The sequence below is a fragment of the Heterodontus francisci genome, chromosome 1, assembly GCF_036365525.1.
Source record: "Heterodontus francisci isolate sHetFra1 chromosome 1, sHetFra1.hap1, whole genome shotgun sequence".
NCBI classification, from domain to species: domain Eukaryota; kingdom Metazoa; phylum Chordata; class Chondrichthyes; order Heterodontiformes; family Heterodontidae; genus Heterodontus; species Heterodontus francisci.
Window position 1 is genome coordinate 253,669,862 of NC_090371.1, and position 26,467 is coordinate 253,696,328.

The 26,467-nt window shown below is 41.4% G+C and overlaps 1 protein-coding gene across 9 annotated transcripts in view; it reads left to right on the forward strand.

Annotated features, from left to right (window-relative positions):
* LOC137375517 (la-related protein 1B-like) overlaps positions 1–26,467 on the forward strand; it is a 121,158-nt gene that overhangs the window by 47,856 nt on the left and 46,835 nt on the right. For 8 of the 9 annotated variants that reach the window (XM_068042885.1, XM_068042918.1, XM_068042882.1 and 5 more), the window contains 4 exons: positions 1,885–2,040; positions 11,937–12,099; positions 12,185–12,329; positions 23,474–23,648. In XM_068042885.1, coding sequence (XP_067898986.1) covers positions 1,885–2,040; positions 11,937–12,099; positions 12,185–12,329; positions 23,474–23,648 — 639 coding nt within the window. Of the gene's footprint in view, positions 1–1,884; positions 2,041–11,936; positions 12,100–12,184; positions 12,330–23,473; positions 23,649–23,902; positions 23,988–26,467 lie in introns of all 9 variants that reach the window. The other variant, XR_010976024.1, reaches the window with a different exon arrangement.

The following is a 26,467-nucleotide window of genomic DNA, read 5'->3' on the forward strand; positions in this document are numbered from 1 at the left end:
GGTTTCATGGTCACCATTAGACTGGCATTTTTAATTCCAGATTTATTAATTGAATTAAAATTTCACCATTTGCTGTGGTGGGATTTGAACCCATGTCCCCAGAACACTAGCCTGAGCTACTAGTCCAGTGATATTACCACTATGCCACCACCTCCTACCCTTTTCTCTCTATCTGTTTGTGTATTTATTTATTTAGAGATACAGCAGTGAAACAGGCCCACAGAGTCTGTGCTGACCATCAACCACCCATTTATACCAATCCTACACTAATCCCATATTCCTACCACATCCCCACCTGTATGTATGTGAGCTGGTGAGATTGTGTAAAAATAGTTTTTTTTTTAAAACCTGCAAGAAAATATAGCATTTGTCTGTTTATTTGACACTTAAAATGGTGCGTCAGTCCCTGAGCTTTTTTTCAAACAAAACAGGATTGCGGTCAGTTGGGAGGTGAACAGTGGGAACAACTTTCCACCTGGCCGTAGCATCTCATTATCTCTACACACACTTTTTTAAAAAATCACTAAATTTTGCTCCAGTAAAGCTTCTGAATTTATTCTTTGGTTTTATTCAAAGAACAGTTGAGCAGAAACCATGAGAAACTGAAGGAAAATATCCAGTTCAATTAACTAAATGGTGTTGATTTATCCTGGGAATTTGTACATGTCCCCAAACTGCACAATCTGCATTCAGCTAATAATGTAGCAGCTCTTTGTAATAACATTACACCTTTTGGGAGAGGTCAAGACTTTTAAAACTTTGCATGAAGACCCTAAAATACATAAATTCAATGGAAATGTTTTATTATAAAAAATGTGCTTTTTGTTTTGATCCTACTTTGGGCATTTAAAAAGGTATTTTGAGGGGAAAAATCAAAGATTTTTTTTTCCCCAGAGAGTTTGCTGAATAATTTATTGGAGGGTGAGATAATGCAGCATCACATGGTGGTTCAGGGAGCCGTTACAGGTCAGTGATCAGATTATCATTGGAAATACAAAAGTGGAAGCTACATGACTAACACAAAAACTGAACAGCTAAGCGTGTGAACATTTTTTTGCATTGAAATTTCCATCGGAAATGTTTGCATAGCAATTTTCATTTAAGCACATGACCCATGTTATGAGTTTTAATGTATTTTACCTGGATCTGTAAACCAAAATGGGCTTGGAGATGGGGCCAGGAGCAAAATGTAAAAATGTCGGGTCGGTTCCCCAACCCGTTCTTGCCAGATGTGGGGTCAAACTGACAGCAGCTACTCGCCTACCATCAGCAGGTAGAAATTAGGACAACTAAATGCCCAAGAAGGGGCTGCAAAAATAAAAAGGTCACAGTCTCGTCCATAATCCTTCCTGTAGAGGTGTTTCCCCTCTACTCTGATGGCCCTACGAGATTTGGGCCTTCCGTTTATCAAACATTTCATTCAGATTTCTGAGGTGCTCTCGTGCTCTGCTTTATGCTTCTGCAGCGCCCATCTCTGGTGGGGCTACTGTCCATTCAGTCCTGGGGGTCTCTCCTGTTGGTCCTCCTGTCTAAGGACCCTGCCCACTGAACTTAATTAGATGGCAAACACAGAGGTGGCCTGTTAATTGGCCGTCTTAGAAGATCGTGCAGGTGGAACATGGACACTGTCGGGGTTGGGACCCAGAAATAGTCCTGATGCCCGAGAATCTTAAGAGCAGAAAATTCCGTCCAGTGACTCCACCAAATCAAGTAAATTGCAGTGATGGACAGCGATGAGGCCTTTGAGTTAGTAATATATCATTTAAACTAGGCTTCCTATCATAGCCAATGAATAGCTTAAAAATGTCACAGCATGGACTAAATCTCAGAGCGATTTTCTTAGAAACAGCTCTTGAATAATACTGCAAACTCATTTTTGTAAAGGTTGGCGCCGAGATGACAAGCGTGACAGAGACAGAAGAGATGATGCTGATGAGGTTGCCAGCGTTAGAAGTGAAGGTGGTGGCGTGCGAGGGAGTTTCAGAGGCCGAGGTAGAGGTAGAGGTCGAGGAAGAGGGCGTGGCAGGGGAAACTTGCGTGGTAAGTATATGTGAAAAGTTTGGCGTATCAATTCCATTTCCAGCGAGTGTTTACAACTTAAAATACCGGACATACAGATAAATGCGTAACAGAAACGGATAAAGAAAACTACTTTTGTGCAGTGAAGATCTCTTTACCCAGCATGCACTGTGGCAGATAAACTGCACTATCTCTGGGATTGAATGTTAGTGTCTAATTTCTGTTAATGGATGTTAAATATCTAGTTGTTGAAGTTGATCAGTAAATAGGTGTTGGGTGTTGATTAGTTAATTGTACATATAAAGACCCAGCCAGCACTGACTGGGTGGTGTTAGGAGTGGAGAAGTAAACTCTGCGGCAAGCAATAAACAGCCTTCGGAGCATCCTAGTCTCAGTCTTCACAAACAGGCTTGGAAGTTTCTCTAACATTGGTGGTAGAGGATGATTGCCTGAAAGTGAAGATTGAAGACTAAGATTTGTTTTCAGACAGGAGATTAGAATTTGAGTGTTTTTTTTTGAGAAGGCTGTAATTGGAGCTTTTTTCCAAGAAAGATGACTGAAACCAGGTGTAAGAAGTCAGGGTATGATTTTCCACTGCTGTTGTGTGAAGCCAAACCTTAGGATCAATGGAAGAATGCAGTTGATCTATGGAATGGATTAAGTCTTTACCAAAAAGGAAGCCAGGAATAGCCCTTGCACTTTCACTTCCGCCAGAAGCAAGATCTGGGGCAAAGTGTTCTCTGAACTAGAGGCTGATCATTTGGACAATGGATAAAATTTATATTAAAGATGACTTATTGAGTGCCTATGAGATTTGTTTGGATTTTGATAAATTTAGAAAAATGAATGGTTCTTCCATAGAAGAATATATTGAGTTTAATTGATCATATGTAAGGTTGCAGCGATTCTACTTGGAAATTCCTAAATCAGTACTTGCCTTCAAATTGTTGGATTGTGCTAGGATATCGAAAATGGATAGACTCTTGGTATTAACCGAAGTTAGATTTAAAGAAGGAGATATGCTTTTTGAGCAGACGTCTGACACCCTGAAAACATTTTTGGGGAAACATTCCTTTCCGGTCGCTTTCATGGCACACATTGGCTCTTCAGTGATACTGAAGGTGGAGGATACAATGCTAGCAGCATTTCGAGGCTGCTCAAGTATGGGGTCCAAGCGTCAGTACGAAAGCAGAGTTACAAACTAAACGAATGAGGATAGAGACCCTTTTGATAGTTATAACAGATGGTGGGAATTGGGCAATTATGGCAGAAGGATGAACCCCAGGAAATGAGGCTGGGCAGGTGGTTGATGTGTCAGTGGGGGAGCACTTTAGAACCAGTGACCATAACTCTATTAGCTTCAAGATAGTTATGGAAAAGGATAGGCTGGTCTTCAAGTTGAAGTCCTAAATTTGGGGGATATTTCGATGGCATCAGAAAGGAACTCTCAAACGTTGATTGGGAGAGGCTGTTTACAGGTAAAGGGACATCTGGCAAGTGGGAGATTTTAAAAAGTGAGATGGGAAGAGCTCAGGGCCGGCATGTTCCTGTTAGATTAAAGGGCAAGGCTGGCAAGTTTAGGGAACCTTGGTTGACGAGGGATATTGAGGGTCTGGTCAGGACAAAGAAGGAGGCATATGTCAGGTATAGGCAGCTGGGATCAAGTGAGTCCCTCGAGGAGTATAAGGGATGTAGGAGTACACTTAAGAAGGAAATTAGCAGGGCGAAAAGGGGCCCATGAGATTTCCCTGGCAGATAAGCTAGAGGAGAATCCTAAAAGATTCTATATTAAGAGTAAAAGGGTAGCTAGGGAGAGAGTAGGTCCCCTTAAGGATCAGTGTGGTAATCTATGTGTGGAGCCACGGGAAATGGGCGAGGTCTTAATTCTCTGTATTTACCGTGGAGAAGGTCATGGAAGCTAGTGAGTTCAAGGGAGGGAACAGCGATATCCTGGAGCATATCAACATTACAAAGGAGGAGGTGTTGGAGGTTTTGAAGCGCATTAAGATGGATAAATCCCCAGGGCCTGACCAGGTGTATCCTAGGATGCTATGGGAAGCAAGGGAGGAGATTGCTGGGGCCCTGGCAGAGATTTTTCTATTATCGTTAGCCACGGGTGAGGTACCGGAAGACTGGAGGATAGCTAATGTTGTGCCTTTATTTAAGAAGGGCAGCAGGGATAAGCCAGGGAATGACAGGCCAGTGAGCCTTACATCAGTGGTGGGAAAGTTATTGGAAGGGATTCTGAGAGACAGGATTTATATGCATTTGGAAAGGCAAGGTCTGATTAGGGATAGTCAGCATGGCTTTGTGCGTGGGAAATCATGTCTCACGAATTTGATTGAGTTTTGTGAGGAGGTGGCCAAGAGGATAGAGGAGGGCAGGGCGGTGGACGTTGTTTACATGGACCTTAGCAAGGCTTTGACAATCTCCCACATGGTAGGCTGGTCCAGAAGGTTCGAACACATGGGATGCAAGGTGAGCTAGCCAATTGGGTACAAAATTGGCTTGGTGATAGGAGGCAGAGGGTGGTAGTGGAGGGTTGTTTTTCAGATTGGAGGCCGGTGACCAGTGATATATTAATGACTTGGATGAGAATGTAGAGGGCATGATTAGTAAGTTTGCAGATGACACCATAATTTTGGTATAGTGGACAGTGAAGAAGGTTGTCTAAGGTTACAACAGGATATAGATCAACTGGGAAAGTGGACAAGGGATTGGCAAATGAAATTTAATGCAGACAAGTGCGAAGTGATGCATTTTGGGAAGTTAAACCAGGGCAGGGCATATACAGTAAATGGCAGGGCCCTGGGGAGTGTTGTTGAGCAAAGACACCTTGGAATGCAAGTACATAGTTCCTTGAAAGTGGCAACACAGGTAGACAGGGTGGTGAAGAAGGCGTATGGCATGCTTGCCTTCATCGGCTGGGACATTGAGTACAAGAGTTGGGACGTCATGTTATCGTTGTACATAACGTTGGTTAGGCAGCATTTGGAGTACTGTGTGCAGTTCTGGTCGCCGCACTACAGGAAAGATGTGATTAAGCTAGAGAGGGTGTGGAAAAGATTCACAAAGATGTTGCCTGGTTTGGAGGGCTTGAGTTCTAAAGAGAGATTGGATAGGCTGGGTCTTTTTTCCCTGGAGCGAAGGAAGCTGAGAGGGGACATGATAGAGGTAAATAAAATTATGAGAGGCATAGATAGGGTAGATAGCCAGAGTCTGTTTCCCATGGTAGGGGTGACTAAAACTAGAGGGCATAGATTTAAGGTGAGCGGGAGGAGGTTAAAAGGGGATCAAAGGGGTAAATTTTTCTCACAAATAGTGGGTACTGGAATGAGCTGCCAGAGGAAGTGGTGGAGGCAGGAATAGGGGCAACATTTAAGAGGCATCTGGACAGGTACTTGAATGAGCAAGGGATAGAGGGATATGGAATTAATGCAGGCAGGTGGGATTAGTATAGATAGGCATTATGGTCGGCATGCACGTGGTGGGCCGATGGGCCTGTTTCTGTGCTGTACGACTCTATGAATAACCAGGAAGTAGTCAACAGGTGTTTCCAATGTGACTCAAAGTATCATTATGCCTTGCATTGTCCAAAAAGGAATAACAGGGTTTTTGAGATGACACGTTACCTGTATGTGTCAGCCTCGCCTCCTGAATCTATCAGAAGGAATTGTACTGGTTACGAGAAGCTTCAGTCCGGTAATGAGTGTCCTAGTTGCAGCTTCGTTAAATTGCGCAGTACGAGACAGTGGTTGTACATCAACGGTATGTGGCGTGGACTGGTTAAGATGTTACATGGATTCTTTAAGTTAGGAAGACCGAATCAAGGTCAAAGAATATGACCGTTCTACCTGTTTCAGGTTAGAGGATGACAACACATTGAAATCACGAAAAAGAGTGGCAATTACATGTAAAATAGCAAGGGTAAACAATTTTATTAGTATGGATGTAGTATCCTTTGAAATACCTTTGCTGTTAAGTAAACCATCTATGAAGAAGACTTGGATGAAATTGGATATGGAACATGATAAGGCAATTGTCTTTGGGAAATCTGTAGCTTTGCCGTTTACAAAGTTGGGACATTATTGTATTCCTTTACAACATCTCTAAGCAAGATGTTAAAAAGGTATTAATGGCATCCGGGGTAGGGATTTAAAGGAGAAGAGGCAAATTATTTCAAAACTACATTGACAGTTTGCACATCCATCTTGTCATAGGTTGAAGATTCTGTTAAGATGCAGGGGTAATAGATGATGACTACACTAAACTTAGAAGATATCAGTGAAAAATGTATAGGTTTTAACAAAAAAAAACAGGATAACACCATCGCGACCCATAGTAAGTCTCCCATTGGCAAGGGACTTTAATGAATCTGTAGCGATGGACTTGAAGGTATGGGATAAAGAGAAAAAAATTTTCATCTACACTTTTTTTTAATAGACATAGTGACTAGATTCAGGCCGTCACCGGTACTTTTTTGTCTTTACTCGGCTAATAAAGGCAAGTATCCCACATGCCTTCCTAACCTTCTCTACCTGTGCTGCTGCCTTCAGTGATCTATGGACAACTACACCAAGTCCGTCTGCCCCTCTGTACTTCCTAGGGTCCTACCATCCATTGTATATTCCCTTGCCTTGTTAGTTCTCCCAAAATGCATCACCTCACACATCTCGGGATTAAATTCCATTTGCCACAGCTCCACCCATCTTACCAACCCATCTATATCATCCTGTAATCTAAGGCTTTCCTCCTCAGTATTTACGACACCACCAATTTTCGTGTCATCTGCGAACTTACTAATCATACCTCCTGTATTCACGTCTAAATCATTAATGTACACTATGAACAGCAAGAGACCCAGCACCGATCCTGTGGTGCACCACTGGTCACAGGCTTCCACTCGCAAAAATAACCCTCGACCATTACCCTCTGCCTCCTGCCACTAAGCCACTTTCTGATCCAATTTGCCAAATTGCCCTGGATCCCATGGGCTCTTACTTTCTTAACCAATCTCCCATGCGGGACCTTATCAAAAGCCTTACTGAAGTCCATGTAGACGACATCAACTGCCTTACCCTCATCTACACATTTAGTATTCCCTAGTCTTCCCTAGAGAACGTTACTAGGATCCCAATAAATCGGATCAAATCCCCTCAAAAGGGAGACACTGCAACCAAAGAGGAAGCAGACCAGTTAAGGAGCTTAATTGGACAATTAAACTGGTTGTGCACACAAACTCGGCTGGATGCTTGCTATGACGTATTGGAATTGAGCACCTTGCTGAAACCTGCTATTGGGGAAGTACTGAAAGCAAATAAGACATTGAAGAAATTGAGTTTAGACAAATGTACCCTCAAGTTTCCAGCCTTGGGTGACCCAGAAGAAATGGAATTAGTCATTTTTAGAAACACCTCACACACTAATCTTCCCAATGATTATTCGAGTGCAGCAGCGTCGTTATATTTTTGGTAGGAAGAAATTATAAATGTTGTCGAATAGCCTGGGAATACATTAGCGGATAGATAAAAACACCTTAGCTGTTGAGAGACTTGCACTGATAGAAGCGATAGACATGGGTATATATTGAGTATTTTAAAGGAACTCTTGTATAAGGGGCAATTGGAGAAAGATTTTCCTGTAGAATGCTATATAGATAACCATTCTCTCTGGGACAATCTCCATTCGACAATAAGTATCACGGAAAAGAGGTTGAGCATTGATCTCGCGGGTATAAAAGAAATGTTGGGAAAAAAGAAATTTCCAAAACAAAATAGGTTAGCACAAGTCATCCGTTGTTTTACGAAGAGAGGTGCTTGTTCAAAGAAATTTTTGGATGTCCTCTAAGAGGGCCGTCTTATGTTATGATGTTAGGAAAACGTGAAAAAAAATTTAAGATCGCTTCGTAATTATTTAAACAAGTTTTTTTTTGTTAAAGTGGGAATATTTAATGTATATGTTAATGGCTGGTGCTGTTGAAGGTCGATGGTATAAAAATGTAAGATAAAGAAAAATGTATCATTATTTTGTGTCTCTCCTTTTATATATGTACGTATTTAAAGAAAAGAGGGAATCTGTTGGTGTCTAAAGTTCTGTTAATGGATGTTAAATATCTAGTAGTTGAAGATAATAGGGTGAACAGGTATTGGGTGTTGGTTAATTGTACTCAGATGTACATATAAAGAGTCAGCCAGCACTGGCTGGGTGTTGGGAGTAGAGAAGTTAGCTCTGTGGCAAACAATAACCAGTCTCCACCAAAGCATCCTAGTCTCAGTGTCTTCTTCATAACAGGTTTGGAAGTTTCTTTAACAAATGTCAGTTTTTCTGTCAGTATGGGTGCTGGGTAAGGAGATCATTACACAACAGTTGAGAGCTGCCAGTTTTTTGGTGGCGTTGGGGTATGGTGGCTGAGGAAAGTTGGGAATCAGCTGGAGGAGTGGGAGACTGCAGAATGTGTGGCTCGGGGCGGGGAGAGAGATGGAGGGGATGGCTTGCCCTTTTCTCCGTCTGCTCTCTTCCCCCTTTCTCCGTCTGCTCTCTTCCCCCTTTCTCCGTCTGCTCTCTTCCCCCTTTCTCCGTCTGCTCTCTTCCCCCTTTCTCCGTCTGCTCTCTTCCCCCTTTCTCCGTCTGCTCTCTTCCCCCTTTCTCCGTCTGCTCTCTTCCCCCTTTCTCCGTCTGCTCTCTTCCCCCTTTCTCCGTCTGCTCTCTTCCCCCTTTCTCCGTCTGCTCTCTTCCCCCTTTCTCCGTCTGCTCTCTTCCCCCTTTCTCCGTCTGCTCTCTTCCCCCTTTCTCCGTCTGCTCTCTTCCCCCTTTCTCCGTCTGCTCTCTTCCCCCTTTCTCCGTCTGCTCTCTTCCCCCTTTCTCCGTCTGCTCTCTTCCCCCTTTCTCCGTCTGCTCTCTTCCCCCTTTCTCCGTCTGCTCTCTTCCCCCTTTCTCCGTCTGCTCTCTTCCCCCTTTCTCCGTCTGCTCTCTTCCCCCTTTCTCCGTCTGCTCTCTTCCCCCTTTCTCCGTCTGCTCTCTTCCCCCTTTCTCCGTCTGCTCTCTTCCCCCTTTCTCCGTCTGCTCTCTTCCCCCTTTCTCCGTCTGCTCTCTTCCCCCTTTCTCCGTCTGCTCTCTTCCCCCTTTCTCCGTCTGCTCTCTTCCCCCTTTCTCCGTCTGCTCTCTTCCCCCTTTCTCCGTCTGCTCTCTTCCCCCTTTCTCCGTCTGCTCTCTTCCCCCTTTCTCCGTCTGCTCTCTTCCCCCTTTCTCCGTCTGCTCTCTTCCCCCTTTCTCCGTCTGCTCTCTTCCCCCTTTCTCCGTCTGCTCTCTTCCCCCTTTCTCCGTCTGCTCTCTTCCCCCTTTCTCCGTCTGCTCTCTTCCCCCTTTCTCCGTCTGCTCTCTTCCCCCTTTCTCCGTCTGCTCTCTTCCCCCTTTCTCCGTCTGCTCTCTTCCCCCTTTCTCCGTCTGCTCTCTTCCCCCTTTCTCCGTCTGCTCTCTTCCCCCTTTCTCCGTCTGCTCTCTTCCCCCTTTCTCCGTCTGCTCTCTTCCCCCTTTCTCCGTCTGCTCTCTTCCCCCTTTCTCCGTCTGCTCTCTTCCCCCTTTCTCCGTCTGCTCTCTTCCCCCTTTCTCCGTCTGCTCTCTTCCCCCTTTCTCCGTCTGCTCTCTTCCCCCTTTCTCCGTCTGCTCTCTTCCCCCTTTCTCCGTCTGCTCTCTTCCCCCTTTCTCCGTCTGCTCTCTTCCCCCTTTCTCCGTCTGCTCTCTTCCCCCTTTCTCCGTCTGCTCTCTTCCCCCTTTCTCCGTCTGCTCTCTTCCCCCTTTCTCCGTCTGCTCTCTTCCCCCTTTCTCCGTCTGCTCTCTTCCCCCTTTCTCCGTCTGCTCTCTTCCCCCTTTCTCCGTCTGCTCTCTTCCCCCTTTCTCCGTCTGCTCTCTTCCCCCTTTCTCCGTCTGCTCTCTTCCCCCTTTCTCCGTCTGCTCTCTTCCCCCTTTCTCCGTCTGCTCTCTTCCCCCTTTCTCCGTCTGCTCTCTTCCCCCTTTCTCCGTCTGCTCTCTTCCCCCTTTCTCCGTCTGCTCTCTTCCCCCTTTCTCCGTCTGCTCTCTTCCCCCTTTCTCCGTCTGCTCTCTTCCCCCTTTCTCCGTCTGCTCTCTTCCCCCTTTCTCCGTCTGCTCTCTTCCCCCTTTCTCCGTCTGCTCTCTTCCCCCTTTCTCCGTCTGCTCTCTTCCCCCTTTCTCCGTCCGCTCTCTTCCCCCTTTCTCCGTCCTCAGTTTGTCCATTTTTCCTGCTAACTGGTAGCCTGCTGGACTTGGAAAGTGTCAACAGCTGCTGGCATGCAACCACAAATAAAGATTCTCAACTACAAAGGATCCAATCGTTAAGTAAATCCAGTAACTTCAGTAGAAGTCATATGGTCTGGTTGCATGGTCAGAAGATCATGTGATTAAATCTCCAGGATTGCCTCCTACCAGATTTGGCAACCCTACTCCAGTACATTGGGCACTGTTGAACTACCAAAACCCCCTACCCACACACCCTGCAGAACTTCAAACATTAGCAGCGGCAGCACATGGAGGAAGGGGGCCCTGTACAGGGTTCTGCGGGCCATTAATAGTCAAAATTTAGTTGGGATCTGCTAGGTACCTTGGCCCAACAGCAGTCAACTTGCCCTGTGCAGACTGCCAATGTACCAGATCCAAGGATCAGGACGTCACTCTCTCAATGGAAAAAGACCCTGGGATGGCAATGAAACAGGAAACCCAACAAAGAGATAACAAATTGAAATCACATCCTGCTGTTAGGGTTCCAGAATTGGGTGCAATCTCAGGTGACGGCAAAAGAAAGAAGGAAAGCTGCAGGCGATGTAGCCAATCTCAGGACATTTGGCTGATCTGCTTTACAGTACATAAAGGACCATTTTGAAAATAAGGACACTTGCAAATTCAAAGACACAATAACTGATGTTTAAGGCAACTTGATAGCAGTGCCTTAGTTAACATTGCGTTGTGGCAAGGGTTACATGTGCCACTTCTTGTCTGCTACCTTGTATAAATAGTAGTAATTGTTTGTGTAGGCCTCAAAAGTAATGGTTGGCTGGCTATCTATAAGGGTATATCAAAGTTAGCTTAATTCTGTGCTTGCTGCCCCCACTTAGATGTGTAGCCACCCTGTTGAGACTGAACGAGTAATTGATCTCTTTGGGTGGCGTGGGGGGCATGTCTGCTCGCTGCTTGGTGTGATTGAACTTCACAAAGAGCTTAACTGAGCCATAGAGGCAGTTTTCCAAAATTTTCAAGGGTTTGTCTTTTGGCTTGGGAGTAGATTCCCAGCCTCTGTTCTAGGGGATTGTGGAATGATTGATTCATGGCTGGTTTATTTTGGGCAAAAAGGTACCAGTTTTATTACAAGATTTTCCTGAATATTTGCTAGTGTTTTATCTCATTCTGCATTTCCATTCCATTCATTTCTTTTGCTGAAAAGTATATAACAGTGCTGCTGATGGCTAGAAATGGAAGAATTAATTGTTCCAAGAAGGGTCAACATAGGTAAACTTTATTGATGAATAAAGTTTTGACCGTTTTCTCTGAAGGCAATATATTTTTAAAATTCCAAAAGTGGTGCTTTTATAATGCAAAATGTTTCATCACTGTTTCTCTGGGGAAATTCCATTTTATTGAAGGAAATTGGGGTTTCCATCACACTCTGCCTTATGCTTCTGGGCTGAGAAACAAAGCAGTTTGGTGAAATAACGTTTGTTAGAGCAAGTGAATAATGTACTCTGTTTTCCAGTGTTATATTTCATTATGTTGTACACAAATTCTTACAGTCCTGTGAAATAGCTAAACAATGGAAGCATGGGAGGCGAAGTTAGTTATGATATGATATAACTTTCAACTATGAATGTAAATTTCGTGAACACAACTGATTTAGATTACTTTTTCCTCAGCGAGTTACGATTACCCGTATGGATACAAGCATTCGTATGACACCTCGGACCAGTATATACCAGAATACAACACTAACATGATGTACTATTATGATGATGGAAGTGGAGCACAGATGTACACAGTGGATGAAACCTTACTGAAGGAGTACATAAAACGACAAATGTATGTGAACATTTCTTGTGCTGCTGTAGCAATGTTTTCCAAATGACAGCTGGGAAGTATTTTAACATTGGTAATTTTCTTTCAGTGAATATTACTTCAGTACAGAAAATCTGGAAAGAGATTTTTTCCTACGGAGAAAGATGGACGAACAAGGTTTTCTACCTATTTCCCTGATTGCTAGTTTCCACCGGGTACAGGCTCTAACCACAGATGTCAATCTCATTTTGGAGGTAATGTTTTTTAATGTTTCTGTAATGTGAAATGCAGGAAATGGGGGCTGAACTTTGTAATTCCATTTGTTTTCTTGGCTGTCCTCTCACCTTGCACCTTTCCTGAGCTTGAGCTCATCCAAAACTCTGCTGCCTGCATCCTAACTCTAACCAAGACCCTCATACGTACGAATAAGGAACAGGAGTAGGCCACTCAGCCCCTCACGCCTGCTGCACCATTCAATAAGATCATGGCTGATCTGAGTGTTACATCAACTCCACATTCCCACCTACCCCTGATAACCTTTCACCCCCTTGCTCTGCCGTAAAAATATTTAAAGGCTTTGCTTCCACTGCCTTTTGAGGAAGAGTGTTCCAAAGACCCACGACCCTCCGAGAAAAGATTTCTCATCTCTGACTTAAATGCGCGACCCCTTATTTTTAATTAGCGACTGCTAATTCTAGATTCTCCCATAAGGGGAAACATCCTTTCCACATCCATCCTGTCAAGACCCCTTAGGATCTTGTATGTTTCAATCAAGTCACTACTTACTCTTCTTAACTTCAGCAGATACAAGCCTAGCCTGTCCATCCTTTCCTCATAAGACAACCCGCCCATTCCAGGTATTGGTCTAGTAAACCTTCTCTGAACTCATTCCAATGCATTTACATCCTTAAATCAGGAGACCAATACTGTACACAGTACTCCAGATGTGGTCTCACCAATGCCCTGGATAACTGAAGCATAACCTCCCTACTTTTGTATTCAATTCCCCTTACAATTAACGATAACATTCTATTAGCTTTCCTGATTACTTGCTGAGCCTGCATACTAACCTTCTGCGATTCATGCACTAGGACACCCAGATCCCTCTGAATCCCAGAGCTCTGCAATCTTTCACCATTTAGATAATGTGCTTTTTTATTCTTGTCAAAATGCACAATTTCACATTTTCCCGCATTATACTCCATTTGCCAGATCTTTGCCCACTCATTTAACCTATCTATATCCCTTTGTAGCCCCTTATGTCCTCTTCACAACTTACTTTCCCACCTATCTTTGTGTCAGTAGCAAATTTGGCAACCATACCTTCGGTCCCTTCATCCAAGTCATTTATATAAATTGTAAAAGTTGAGGCCCCTGCCCTGATCCCAGTGGCACACTGCTCATTGCATCTTCCCAACCAGAAAATGTCCCATTTATGCCTATTCTCTGGCTAGCTAACAGGAAACAATCTTCTATCCATGCCAAAATGCCCCCATACCATGAGCTTTTATTTTCCACAATAACCTTTGATGTGTAGCATCTTATCAGATGCCTTCTGGAAATCTAAGTGCAGTACATCCACCGGTTCCCCTTTATCCACAGCACATGTTACTACTTCAAAGAGCTCCAATAAATTGGTTAAACATGATTTCCATTTCACAAAACCATGTGGACTCTGCCTGATTATTTTGAATTTTCAAAGTGCCCTGCTATAATGTCTTTAGTAATAGCTTCTAACATTTTCCCTAAAAAAGATGCTAAGCTAACTGCTCTGTAGTTTCCTGCTTTCTATCTCCTTCCCTTTTTGAATAAAAGGGAAATTTTTGAATAAAATTTGCTATTTTCCAATCCATCGGAACCTTCCCCGAATCTAGGGAATTTTGGAAAATTAAAACTAACACATCAACTATCTCACTGGCCACTTCTTTTAGAACCCTAGGATGAAGTCCATCAAGACCTGGGGACTTGTCAGCCTGCAGCTCCAACAGTATGTTCAGTACCACTTCCCTGGTGGTTGTAATTTTCTTGAGTTCCTCCCTCCCTCCCATTTACTGATTTACAGCTATTCTTGGTATGTTATTTGTGTCCTCTATAGTGAAGATCGATGCAAAATACCTGTTCAATTCATCTGCCATCTCCTTATTTTCCCTTATTAATTCCCCAGACTCACTTCCTATAGGACCAACGCTCACTTTGTTAACTCGTTTCTTTTTTAGATATCTATAAAAACTCTCACTATCTGGTTTGTATACTTCTAGCTAACTTTCTCTTGTACTCTAATTTTTCCCTCCTTATCAATCTTTGTCATTCTTTGCTGCTTTTTATAGTCTGTCCAATCATCTGACCTGTCACCCATCTTTGTGCAATTATATGCTTTTTATTTAAGTTTGATACTATCTTTAACTTTTATGAATTAACCATGGGCCTCCCTTTGGAATTTTTCTTTCTCTTTGGGATGTTTCTATTCTGAGTATTCTGAAATATCCCCTTAAATGTCTGCCACTTGTATCTCTATTGACCTATCCCTTAACCTAATTTTCCAGTTTACTTTAGCTAGCTCTGCTTTCATGCCCTCAAAACTGCCCTTATTGAAATTTAAAATACTAGTCTTGGGCCCATTCTCTCTCCCTCCAAACTGAATGTAAAATTCAATCATACTATGATTGATACTACGTAGGGGTGTCTTCACTGAACTCATCAATTAATCCTTTCTCGTTTCACATTACCAAATCTAGTACAGCCTGCTCACTGGTTGGTTCCAGAACGTGCTGTTCTAAGAAACTATCCCGAAAACATTCTGTGAACTCCTCATCCAGGCTACCTTTATCCATCTGATATTTCCAGTCTAAAATCCCCCATGATTATCGCCGTACCTTCGGACAAGCTCCCGTTATTTCTTCCTTTTATACTCTGTCCTACCATGTGGTTACTATTAGAACTTGTACACTGCTCCCATGAGTAACTTCTTGCCTTGATCATTTCTCATCTCCACCCAAAAAATTTGTACATCCTGGTTTCCTGAATTTGGGTCATCCCTCTCTAATGTGCTAATATCATCATTAATTAAGAGCCACTCCTCCACCTTTTCCTAGCTTCCTTTCCTTCCTAAATGTTATGTACCCTTCAATATTCAGGTCCCAATCTCTGTCATCCTGCAGCCATGTCTCTGTAGTGGCTATAAAATCGTACTTACTTATTTCTATTTGCGCTATCAGTTCATCCATTTTGTTTCAAATGCTACATGCATTCAGATACAGAGCAGCGATAGGCACAGACACATTGCACCACAGACATTTGACAAAATTTTTGACTCAGCCATGGACATGGGGGCAATTAAGCTGTATATAAAGTGTATAAACCTAATGCCATCAAAACACAGTCCAATTGAAAACACATTTCTCCCTGTAAATAAAGTAGCTAAGCATACAAACCTCAATGGAGAGCAGCACAACTGTATTATCTAGCTGGCAAGCAAAATAATATGCAATGCCAATGCGAATTGCTTTTGTTGACAGAATAGAGCTAGCTACACAATATCACGGGGTGGTAGATGGACCTTATCGGATGAACTCTGGATTCACACTGTCAGGAATGCAAATTCATCCACTAAACCATGAAACTCTAGGAGAGGTTTGTTACTGTGGTCATTGAGGTGAGGCAGGAGAAAAATCAGCAAAAGGAAGACAGACCATTTCTCGTATTGCTCTTGTCACAAGACAATTTAACCCATGATAGTCTCTGTTTGTGCAACTTCTGCACCTGCTTGTAATATGCGTCTAAAGACAGGGCAACCAACAAAAGGGCAGTGATCTCCAAATCAAGGGAATGTTATAGGGTGAAGGAGATAGTACTTCAGAAGAGTCATGTAAAACAGAAAAGCAGGAAGGGACAGATAGATACGATGGGTAGCCAAGACTAGTTTATTCATCTTGATAGGCTATTAAACTAGGTCCTGGATTCTAACATACAGAAACAATATCTTTCATGGACAAAATGTCATTTGCTCATCAAAGCTAGTGACAAAATTAGATAAACACCATTACAAATAGACTGCCTTTCAGTTCCTCCAGTAAAGCGATTCTCTTAAATTCACTTGTGTCTATATCTCAGTCTATCACTGTCGATTCCTATTCAGCTCCTGACAAGATAATTATCAAAAACCTTTTCTGCAAAAAGTTGTTGCTACATGTATTATTCAATTACAAAATGTTTAGTCACTATCTGTAAGATTGTACTCATGACTAATTAATTTATGTCCAAGCCATATCTCTTACCTGTTATGTAAGGTGCACTTTTAACGTAATGTAAATATATGATACAACTTTCAAATGACATTGGCCACTCGGGTTATCCGCCCTTTAGCTGGATAGTAGATGATGCATATTGCAGTTACTGATCTTTGACATAGTTATAAAACTTGCCCTTTAATCCAATTCACAGCTTAAAAAAAATCAGTTAATGACTGTTTGTAAAACGTTACAACCGAGGCGGGCACAATGCACTGTCAATTCAGCCCCATCACTCCACAGATCGCAGCATGTTATTAAAGTTTTCCCATCTAACCAGAAGATAGCCAAATTAAACACTTTAGTAACCTCCAGAATAAAACAGAGCAACCAAGTATCTTTAGACAACAACAAATTAACTATTAAACACTTATTAAGATAAAACTGTCTAAAGACTGTATAACTTGTTATTTTAACCTAACTCTTCCATACACACTCACACTCAAAAATCACAGTTAACCGGTTTCTTTTTTCAAAAAAGTTTTTAATTCGCTGTTTAAGAATAAATAAGCACGTCTTTGTGGGTTACATTCCCAATGGGCGAGGTATCCGAGTATGAAAATATTCAAACGCTACTCTAAGTTTCCACGTGGATTTGATTAAATAGTTTATTCTTAATAGGCATTCAAAACACTTCGGCTGCAGCAGGCATCAAACCATTTTTTCAACGCTAAGCACAGCAATAGATCAAGTTGAATTTTAAATCCGAAAGTATCTCAGTCGAAACTTTACTTCGAATTCCAGCAAACACAATCAGTCAAGTGAGATTCAATCTTGAAGCAAATACTTCCTGGCTTGGAAGTAAAGAAAAGGAGTTTTGCTACCTTCAGCAATACAAATGGTCTCTTCAAAAAAAAAGAGGAGGCTTTTTTCTCAGGCAATTAACTCGGCCTGAAGCTCCTTGTGGAATTTCTGCTGTGAGAGAATAGACAGCTCTTTTCTTCAGTAGCACACCATGCTGGAGAATGTCTCAAAACTAACTGTCTCAAAACTAACTGATTCAGTCTGGTTTTTGCCAGTTTTACACAGTCAAATAGGAACATTATACCATGTGACACCTCTTGTGCTGTGGCCTAGGGACAGGTGCAGCTGGCACCCTGTGCTCAGTCTTAAAGGCACACTGTTTACTAACAGAGTCTTAAAGGCGCTCACTGTTTTGAATCCAAGGAGAAAATAAATACAAGTCCATGACACATAGTCATTGAAACATAATAAATTTTTACTATGTTTTCTTGGACAGTTTTTAAAACTGCAAATGCAGCATAGATTTTGTTATGGAATCGTAGACAGTTCATCATAGATTAAGGTTTATTAAAGCTATTGGTTGCATTGCATTTACTAACTATTGTATATGGGTCAGCAGCACCCTGTTTTTGCCAATATCACTCAGTTCCATTACACCATACTGTTGTATTCATCAGGAACTTACAGTACAGACTTCTGGCGATTCCTGGGATTTTCTTGCCTGTTTTCCCTCAGTACAAGGTTTGGAACAATGTGATACCAAATAAATAGCAGCAGATTTGCGACATTTATATAGAAGTAAAAGTGCAACAACTTTCAACATGTCACTGAGCTTGTATCCCAGGTGAAAGTAATGCATGCCAGAGTACAGAAATCGAGACATTCCCTAAGTGACCGTTGTCTTTTTAAAATGAGTTTACATAATACAAGCCTTTAAACTTGTGTTTTCAAATAACCTTGCTGCTAGATTAATTGAAAACACAAGGTTAAGGGCTGTCCAACCTTTTCGAGTTAAGGGCCACATTACAATTTTTGTCTTACATGGGCTAGTGAGACAATTTCAGAAAGATAAAGGCATTAAAAAGTTATCTTACTATTAATCAAAATAACAACAAATGTACATTTTTGTGAAGAAGCTTTAAATAATTAGATTTATTTATTAACTTACTTTCTCATCACTATGTTGGACACTGATTTAGTGCAATACCTGGCATTTTTCTGCTTGCACAAGTAGTCAATGTCTGCCCGTGCGTTTCTTGTAGCGATGCGGAGTATTTCGGATAAATATCTATCGGTCGGGAGTGATCTTGATCTCTCCCTCTCTGTGTTGTTCGCCCCCGCTCTGTGTTGTCGCCTCCTTTCTCTCCTGTCTCCCCTCTTCTCTCTCTCCCATGTCTTCCCCCACCTCCCCCCTTCCCTCTGTCTCACGCATCTCTTCTCCCTCCCCCCACCCCGTCTCAATGATTCTGAGCTGAAGCTCCTCGAGGCACCAACACTTATTGCAGATGTGTTTGTCCTGGATCTCACTGACATCCAAGAGTTCCCACATGCTGCAGCCTTGATACAACACCTGTCCTGCCATCCTTTGAGGTTTAATTAACTACTTAATTATTTTATTCAATTATTTTCCTTTTTTTTTAATATATTTTATTAACCTTACCACCAGTTTCTGTACTATTTTAAACCTTAGGAATCGGATAGACTTTAACCACTTAACAGATACTCGCCAAACTGCTAGCATCTTCCCCTGTAGTAGAGTAAAAACCAAATGCTACAGGATGTAAAGGTTAAAAACAGCAAAGGATCACCTCCTTCAACTCCCTTAACCAAACTCCCAGCACTCTGTTCAAGTTGCACTGAGATGCCTGTATTTATATGTTATGAAACTAGAGATTAGCTGAGCCCCAGGTACAGAAAAACCAGTTTGAGCTAGTTTCCTTAATTAACTAACTACAGCTGCTCTCCAGTGGATAGCTTGTATATCCATGCTTAGGCCCCTGGATGAAATTTAGAATTTAAACAGTAACTTTCAGTAAAATTAAATACATTTATAATTAAAGACAAACAAAATTGATTTTTAGAAAGAGATTAAGATTCCCTCAACTCAGCGAACTCCCAGCACTCTGTTCAAGTCGCACTCTAAATTCTCTCCTTTCCTGTTACTTCTTTGAGTCACAATGTTCTGGAATGCTTTTTAAGTCCTCTCCCACTGCTTCTCTCCTCACTTGTGACCACTTTACTCACTGACCTATATTGACTCCTGTTTGACAATTCCTCAATTTTTAATATTCTCATCCTTGTTTTCAGTTCCCTCCATGGCCTTGCCCTTCCCCATCTCTGTAACCTCCTCCAGGCCTACAACCCTTCGAGATATCTGTGCTTCTCCAATTCTGGCCGCTTGTGCATCCCCAATTTACATTGCAGTTTGATAATGCACCTGTGCCGTGCCTTGGCACCTTGGAACATTTGACTATGTTAAAGGTGCTAAATAAATGTACGTTGTTGCTGTAAGCCAACATGTTAATGGTAACTTTTTTTTTAGAAAGTGAGTTATTGTCCCTTTTAATCATCTGGAAAAAAAGATGATAATGACTGTACAAGGTACAAAATTGTAGCATATAGTCTATTGAAAATCCCAAAATGTTGAACCGCTACTTGAAAAATATGTGCTATTTCCACTATGCATGAAACATTGATGTGACCCAACTAAAAGAAAATGTTTCTTTTCTAACCTGCTTTCCCCATTCTTAAAACTATATATTTTTAAAGACTTGAAGATCTAATATTCCTTTAAAAATTGACACTGTACATTTATATATGGCATGTTGCACTCTTATTTTTGAAATAATGTATTAAAACACATTGGTGTATAAATTCTGCTAACTGCCTTGTACAGATTTGAAATGCCATTCTCTCACCAACGAAGGAAGGACCAAGGAGACTATCCTTTCAGTTTTCATTCACAGCTGTTTAGTGCCAGTAATTCCCCCTTACTTTGCTTAGCAAAAGGGTTTGTTCTGAATTGCTCGTTCAGCATTTTTTCCTCTTGAGCAGCAGTCCTCTCTCTTATCTGTACACGCCAACAAATGGTTTTCTTCACCATTTTGGTGTTTTGCCTTTCTTAAACATCACTTTAGTTTCTTACAGTTCCTGAAGAGTTTTGTAGTAGCTTTTTAAAAAAAAAAAATTCAGAAGTTCGACAAAGCTAGGTTTTTCTTAAAGAGCATTGACAAAAAGTGGCATTTGCTGTTTCAGGTATGTTCGTTGAATTCTGATCCACATTGGTTTGAATTTGTGTCAAATTTAATTGATCCTTTCCAGTATTCAGTACTTATACCTCTTATTACAATATGCAGAACTCTGAAGCCGCCTTCAGACACAACAAAAGCTATCCTGACTGCAAGTATGTTCAACCTTAATTCCCTGCAAAGGGGATGGGGGAGGCGGTGGGAGATGGGAAGTTCAAAGATTCAGTCATGCTAAGCTGTGGACCTGCAGCTTTCTATATGCATGCAAGTGTTTTAATAATGAAGATTATTTGTGAGCTTTGGAAGAAATTATGTTCCAGTGCATAATGCAACATTACACTCTGAGGTGCTAATATTTTAAATGAGTTTCTTGCTTGAAACAAATAAAAGTTTACACGATAGAAGGAAGCCATTCAGCCCTTTGTACCAACTCATAACTAGAGCGATCATTCCACTATCTTGTTATCTTCCATAACCCTGTGTCTTTCTCAGCTGCATATCTTTTGAAGAAAAAGTGGAGAATATGTGATGGCCTCTGCCTGAGCTACTTCCTGTGATGAAATTCCATGTACCAATCTCTGCCTTAATAAACTTCTCTGAACTCCTTCACACTGACAATTTGGAATTGATGACATCCAAGCCAGAGGAAATAATTAGTCCCTATTCATCCTATCAGAACTTTCTATAATTTTAAAAGCCTCTATTAAATTGAAAATGGACCTATGTGGGTCAAGTTTCTTATAAGTATGATTTCTCATGCTTGTGAATCCTTACTTGTACAGTCTCTGACTTTATTTTCCTTTCTATAATGAGACACCCAAGACTGCACACAGTACTCGCAACAGTGATCTAGCCAGTGCTTCATGTAGATTTAGCATTGCTTCTTACTGTTATATGACATGCTAGTTGAGCTTTCAGAATAAATTGGTGTTTGGTCTTGAAGATGGGAGAAATGTCTCTAAAGAAAGTTCAAACAGCATTACAATACAACATATCAGAGAAAATGCATCTATATTTGTCATTCAAGTGGCCCCGATTGACTGAGGGGAGTGTGGTTATTACACCACCAAGCATTCCTGATCTGCTGTCCTACTCAGCAACCTACAAAGGTGCCCACAAAATGGCACTGTTCATGAGTGTTAGTTTAATACAGCAGGTTTCAGTCAGAAATAGTGACGCTGTCCCTGATTTAAAATAAAGTGCTTATTGTTTTTGTAGAACAAAGCCAACTTCAGACTTTGAGTCTTTTTATGTAAAGGAAGATCCAATTTTCTCCATTCTTGCCTGCCGAAGGTGACTCATACTTAACTTCCTGACATTAATAGATTTTCACCTCATTTTATGCTGAATTGTAGGACTTTCACTTGTTTACATGAAGGATGTCAGTAGTTAGGTTGCAGAGGGTGCAAGACTTCTTTGTAGATTGACTGACATCTTTGATCCTATGTATGTATAGCATTTCCTGATTTAAAAAAAAAATCCAAAATCTCCCTATGGGGTAATAAGAATTGGTTAAACTTAGCAGGGCACCTTCTGCAGTTGAGTAGCAGGAGCTTCTTGGGCAAATGTTTACAGGGTTCTTATTTAGGATCACGTACAGAATATGTCTGGAACAATGTGCATATTTTCACTGCAGTGCTGTTTCAGTTTAACAGAGCAGGACAAGTATGAATGGTGTCTGCTGGTCTAAGCAGATAGATTCTGTCATCCCCATATTAGGTTTTATCATAACATTGTGTACTCCTATTTGTGGAGGTCGAACAGTTGAACAATGTTAGATTGCTTATTATAGATTTGTCTGCCTTCATTTTTTTCAAAACATTTTGTTACTATATAACAAGCTTCTGTTATAGCCTTGCCCTTCGTTTTGCTTTAGTTTCTTGGAGCTTCTCTCGCATTAGCTTTGTGATTTTTTGCAGCTTTAGATTATGGTACTGCTTCCAGGTAAAGAGTTATGGGCATTGTTTAGAATGAGGACTTCTGTGCAACAATCATCACCTCAGTACTGGGTCTGAAATTGTTGGAGAGGTTTTTATTTTGAGGATATCTCGGTAACATCCTAGTTTGTATGTGGAGGTTGAACTCATTTCAAAGAAGGAAGCAGACCATACTTATTAATAAATAATATAAAATGTTAAGAGGTTGACTTTCCAGAATTCCATAATAATTTCCAGAATTTATTTCTGAAAAGATTCTTCTGAAAGCTGTTGATGGGGTGGCGCAGTGGTTAGCACCGCAGCCTCACAGCTCCAGCGACCCGGGTTCAGTTCTGGGTACTGCCTGTGTGGAGTTTGCAAGTTCTCCCTGTGACTGCATGGGTTTTCGCCGGGTGCTCCGGTTTCCTCCCACAGCCAAAGACTTGCAGGTTGATGGGTAAATTGGCCATTGTAAATTTCCCCTAGTGTAGGTAGGTGGTAGGAGAATGGTGGGGATGTGGTAGGGAATATGGGATTAATGTAGGATTAGTATAAATGGGTGGTTGTTGGTCGGCACAGACTCGGGCCTGTTTCAGTGCTGTATTTCTAAATAAAATAAAACATAACCTTTTATAACAAACACCATGCCAATTTATTCATTTGTGAATTTAGAGCAGAGAAATGGGTCTTTAAGGTATGTGGATGTGATTATCTTGCTGTAATGTCTGCGTTAGAGAAGGAGGGGTTTGAATTCTCTAATTGTAGTTCGGAAGTTATATGGGACAGTGCATTAAGAAAATAAATATGCATGAAAATAGCGTAGCGCTCAAATTAAATGCGCATCAGATCAGGCAAGTAACAAAAGCCAGAAATAAGAGAGAGTGCCCATGGAAACTTGTTCATGTACTTTAACACTCATCATAGTATCCAAATGTATTTTGAATAACTCCAGGGCTTTTCCACCTATTCTCTTCCCTGGTAGATTATTTTGAATGTTTGCATTTACCATGTAATAATTAAGGTTGTCCCCCTCATTTCTGAGCCTTCTAATTCTTAAATTTAATTGGTTAAAAATTCATATCTGACGTAAACTTAATTGGAACTATGTACCGAAGATGATCTCTTGAAGTTATTCTACTGTATATCATAAAAATTCTTCTGGTCTGTTAACTAATGCTGTTCCTGTGTTTTCAAAATAAATTAGGCTTTAAAAGGGAGTACGGAGGTACAAATCGTGGACCAGAAAATGAGGAAAAAAGAGAGCCCTGAAAAATGGCCTATTCCAGGCCCACCTGTTTCTGACATTCCAAGAACTGACTTTTCCCGTTTAATTAACTGCCCAGAATTTGTACCTGGACAGATGTACGGCTCTCAGACTGGTAAGTGTACTGTAAATCTTTTTCCGTTTACAATATTGGTCCCAACATCATTGGTAATGCACGCAGCTTGAGTGTCAGGCTGTTGACTGCTGCTGCTGCTTAGTACTGTCATCTGTGGTTTGAGTCCTTGCATTGGTATCTCATATTTCAGCCCCAATTATCATAGTCCACAGCAAGGCTATTGGACATAAACCAGCAATGTAACATGCCTCATTTTAGTGTAAACTGACACTTTATCTGTCTTTACCCTACAGCACGTATGCTTGCTATAGGCTAAGGAAGGAGAGGCATTGGCCTTGGAAGTCGCCTTCCCTTACTGCTGAAAAAGAATATATGGAGGCAAGTGGCCATGGTGACAGGGCAAATATTGAAGAAGGAAAATAGTAGTTCAGCATTGGACATTCTTCCTTTTCTGTTTGTCACAAGAGTGTGGTTAACAAGCACTCTATAGCATTTTCATTTTTATATTCAAAAAGGTTTGCCTAGTTAATGTATTGTTTTTAAACTCTTTCCCCCTTCCTTGCTGCTGTGTAGCACCATTATGTTTTCACCCTCAGCTGGAAGAAAGTGATGGTCTGAAACAAAAGTTGACAAAAGTGCAACTCTGTCAGACTAGTCTTGCTGGCTTTTTGATGCTGCTTTCTGGCCTAATAAAAAAAAAGCTTTCTCTTAATAAGAGAAGTACAATAATTGAATCAAGTTCTCTGAGGTAACTGCAGCACTGCAGATTTCACTTTCAGTGGATTTTTAAAAAATAACTAAATGAAGCTTTCCACTGATCAGCTTCGGGACTATTTCAGACATTGTAGATGCTTTGTCTGTTTGTAGTTGTACTTAAGACAAGCATCACTACTTTCTCCATTGTGTTACAGAAGTTTAAAACTGACAAATTCATAAACATTTGCATGTTCTGGTCTTCATACTACAAAAAGGGTATTGAAGCACTGGAGAATTTACATTGGTGTTACCAGAATTGAGAGGGTGCGACTATCAGGAAAAATTGAATAGGAACGTGGGAACAGGAGTAGATAGTTTAACCCTGTGAGCCTGTTCTGTCATTCAAGGACATTGTGGCTGATCGGTGACCTAACTCCATACATCTGTATTTCCATATCCCCTAGTACAAAAATCTATCAATTTCAGATTTAAAATTAACAATTGACCCAGAATCGACTCATTTGCAAAAGGGAGCTCTAAATAAACTTTTTTTTTATATATCTTTTTTATTTAGCGATACAGCACTGAAACAGGCCCTTTGGCCCACCGGGTCTGTGCCGACCATCAACCACCCATTTATACTAATCGTACATTAATCCCATATTCCTACCACATCCCCTCAATTCCCCTACCACCTACCTACACTAGGGGAAATTTACAATGGCCAATTTACCTCTCAACCTGCAAGTCTTTGCCTGTGGGAGGAAACCGGAGCACCCGGCAGAAACCCATGCGGTCACAGGGAGAACTTGCAAACTCCACACAGGCAATACCCAGAATCGAACCTGGGTCGCTAGAGCTGTCAGGCTGCGGTGCTAACCACCGCCACTGTTCCGCCCCTAAACACTTCTACCAAGAAGTGTTTCCTAACTTCACTCCTGAGAAGCCTGGCTCAAATTTTTATGCTATGTACCATAATCCTGGACTCCCTAACCAGCAGAAGTAGTTTCCGTCCTATTTACCATATCCATTCCTTTTAATATCTCAAACTTCAATCAGCTTGTCCCTTAATCTTCTAAATGCCAGGGAATACAACCCTCGTTTTGTGTACTCTGTCCCTTGGAGTCCAGGCATCATTTTAGTGAATCTAGCAGCACCCCTCCCAAGGCCAGTTTATCCTTCCTTAAGGTGTGGTGCCTAGAACTGTACGCAGTACTCTAGGTGTCATCTAACCAGGGCTTTGTATAGCTGCAGCATGACTTCTGACCCTTTGTTTTCTAGTCCTCTAGAAATAAAGGGCTAGCATTCCATTTGCCTTTTTGATTTTTTTGCTTTGGATCTGTCCATGCCATTTTAATCTGTGTATATGGACCTCTAAGTCTTTCTTGACCTCCACTGCTGCTAACTTTTAACCACTTAGGAAGTACTCTTTTATCCTTTTTGGGTCCAAAGTGGATGACCTCACTTGCCTATGTTGAAATCCATTTGCCATAGTCATCCCAGTTCACTTTATTAATATCTCTTTTTGTAATCTTATACTTTCATCAACACTGCTTACAATGATGCCTATCTTTGTGTTGTCAGTAAATTCATATATGTGGCTTTCTCTCCCATTGTCAATGTTAGTGAATAGTTGAGGTGCCAACACAGATCCTTGAGAGAGACCACTTGTTACATCAGCCCAATTGGAGTGCTTGCCCACTATCCCGATGCTCTGTCTCCTCCTGCTCGCCAATATCTTAACCAGGTCAATAATTTTCCTTTAATTCCATGAGCTTCAACTTCAGCTAAGTCTCTTATGAGGGACTTAATCAAATGCCTTCTGATAGTCCGTATAAATAGCATCCATCAACATTTCCCAGTCAGTTACTTCAGTCACCTCTTCAAAAAATTCAATCAGGTTTGTCAGACATGACCAACCCTTTACAAATCCATGACGCTGGCTCTCTAATCAGCTGAAAAGTTTCAAGGTGTTCAATTATTCCACCCTTAATATTAGACTCTAGTAATTTCCTGACAACGGATGTTTGGCTAAGCTGGTTTCCTTCTCTCACCTTTTTTTAAAAAAAAAACGGAGTGGCATAAAATTTTCCAATCTAAAGTAGTTCCCAAATCGAGATTTTTAGAATATCATCAAAATGTAAAATATTGCTGAAAATTGA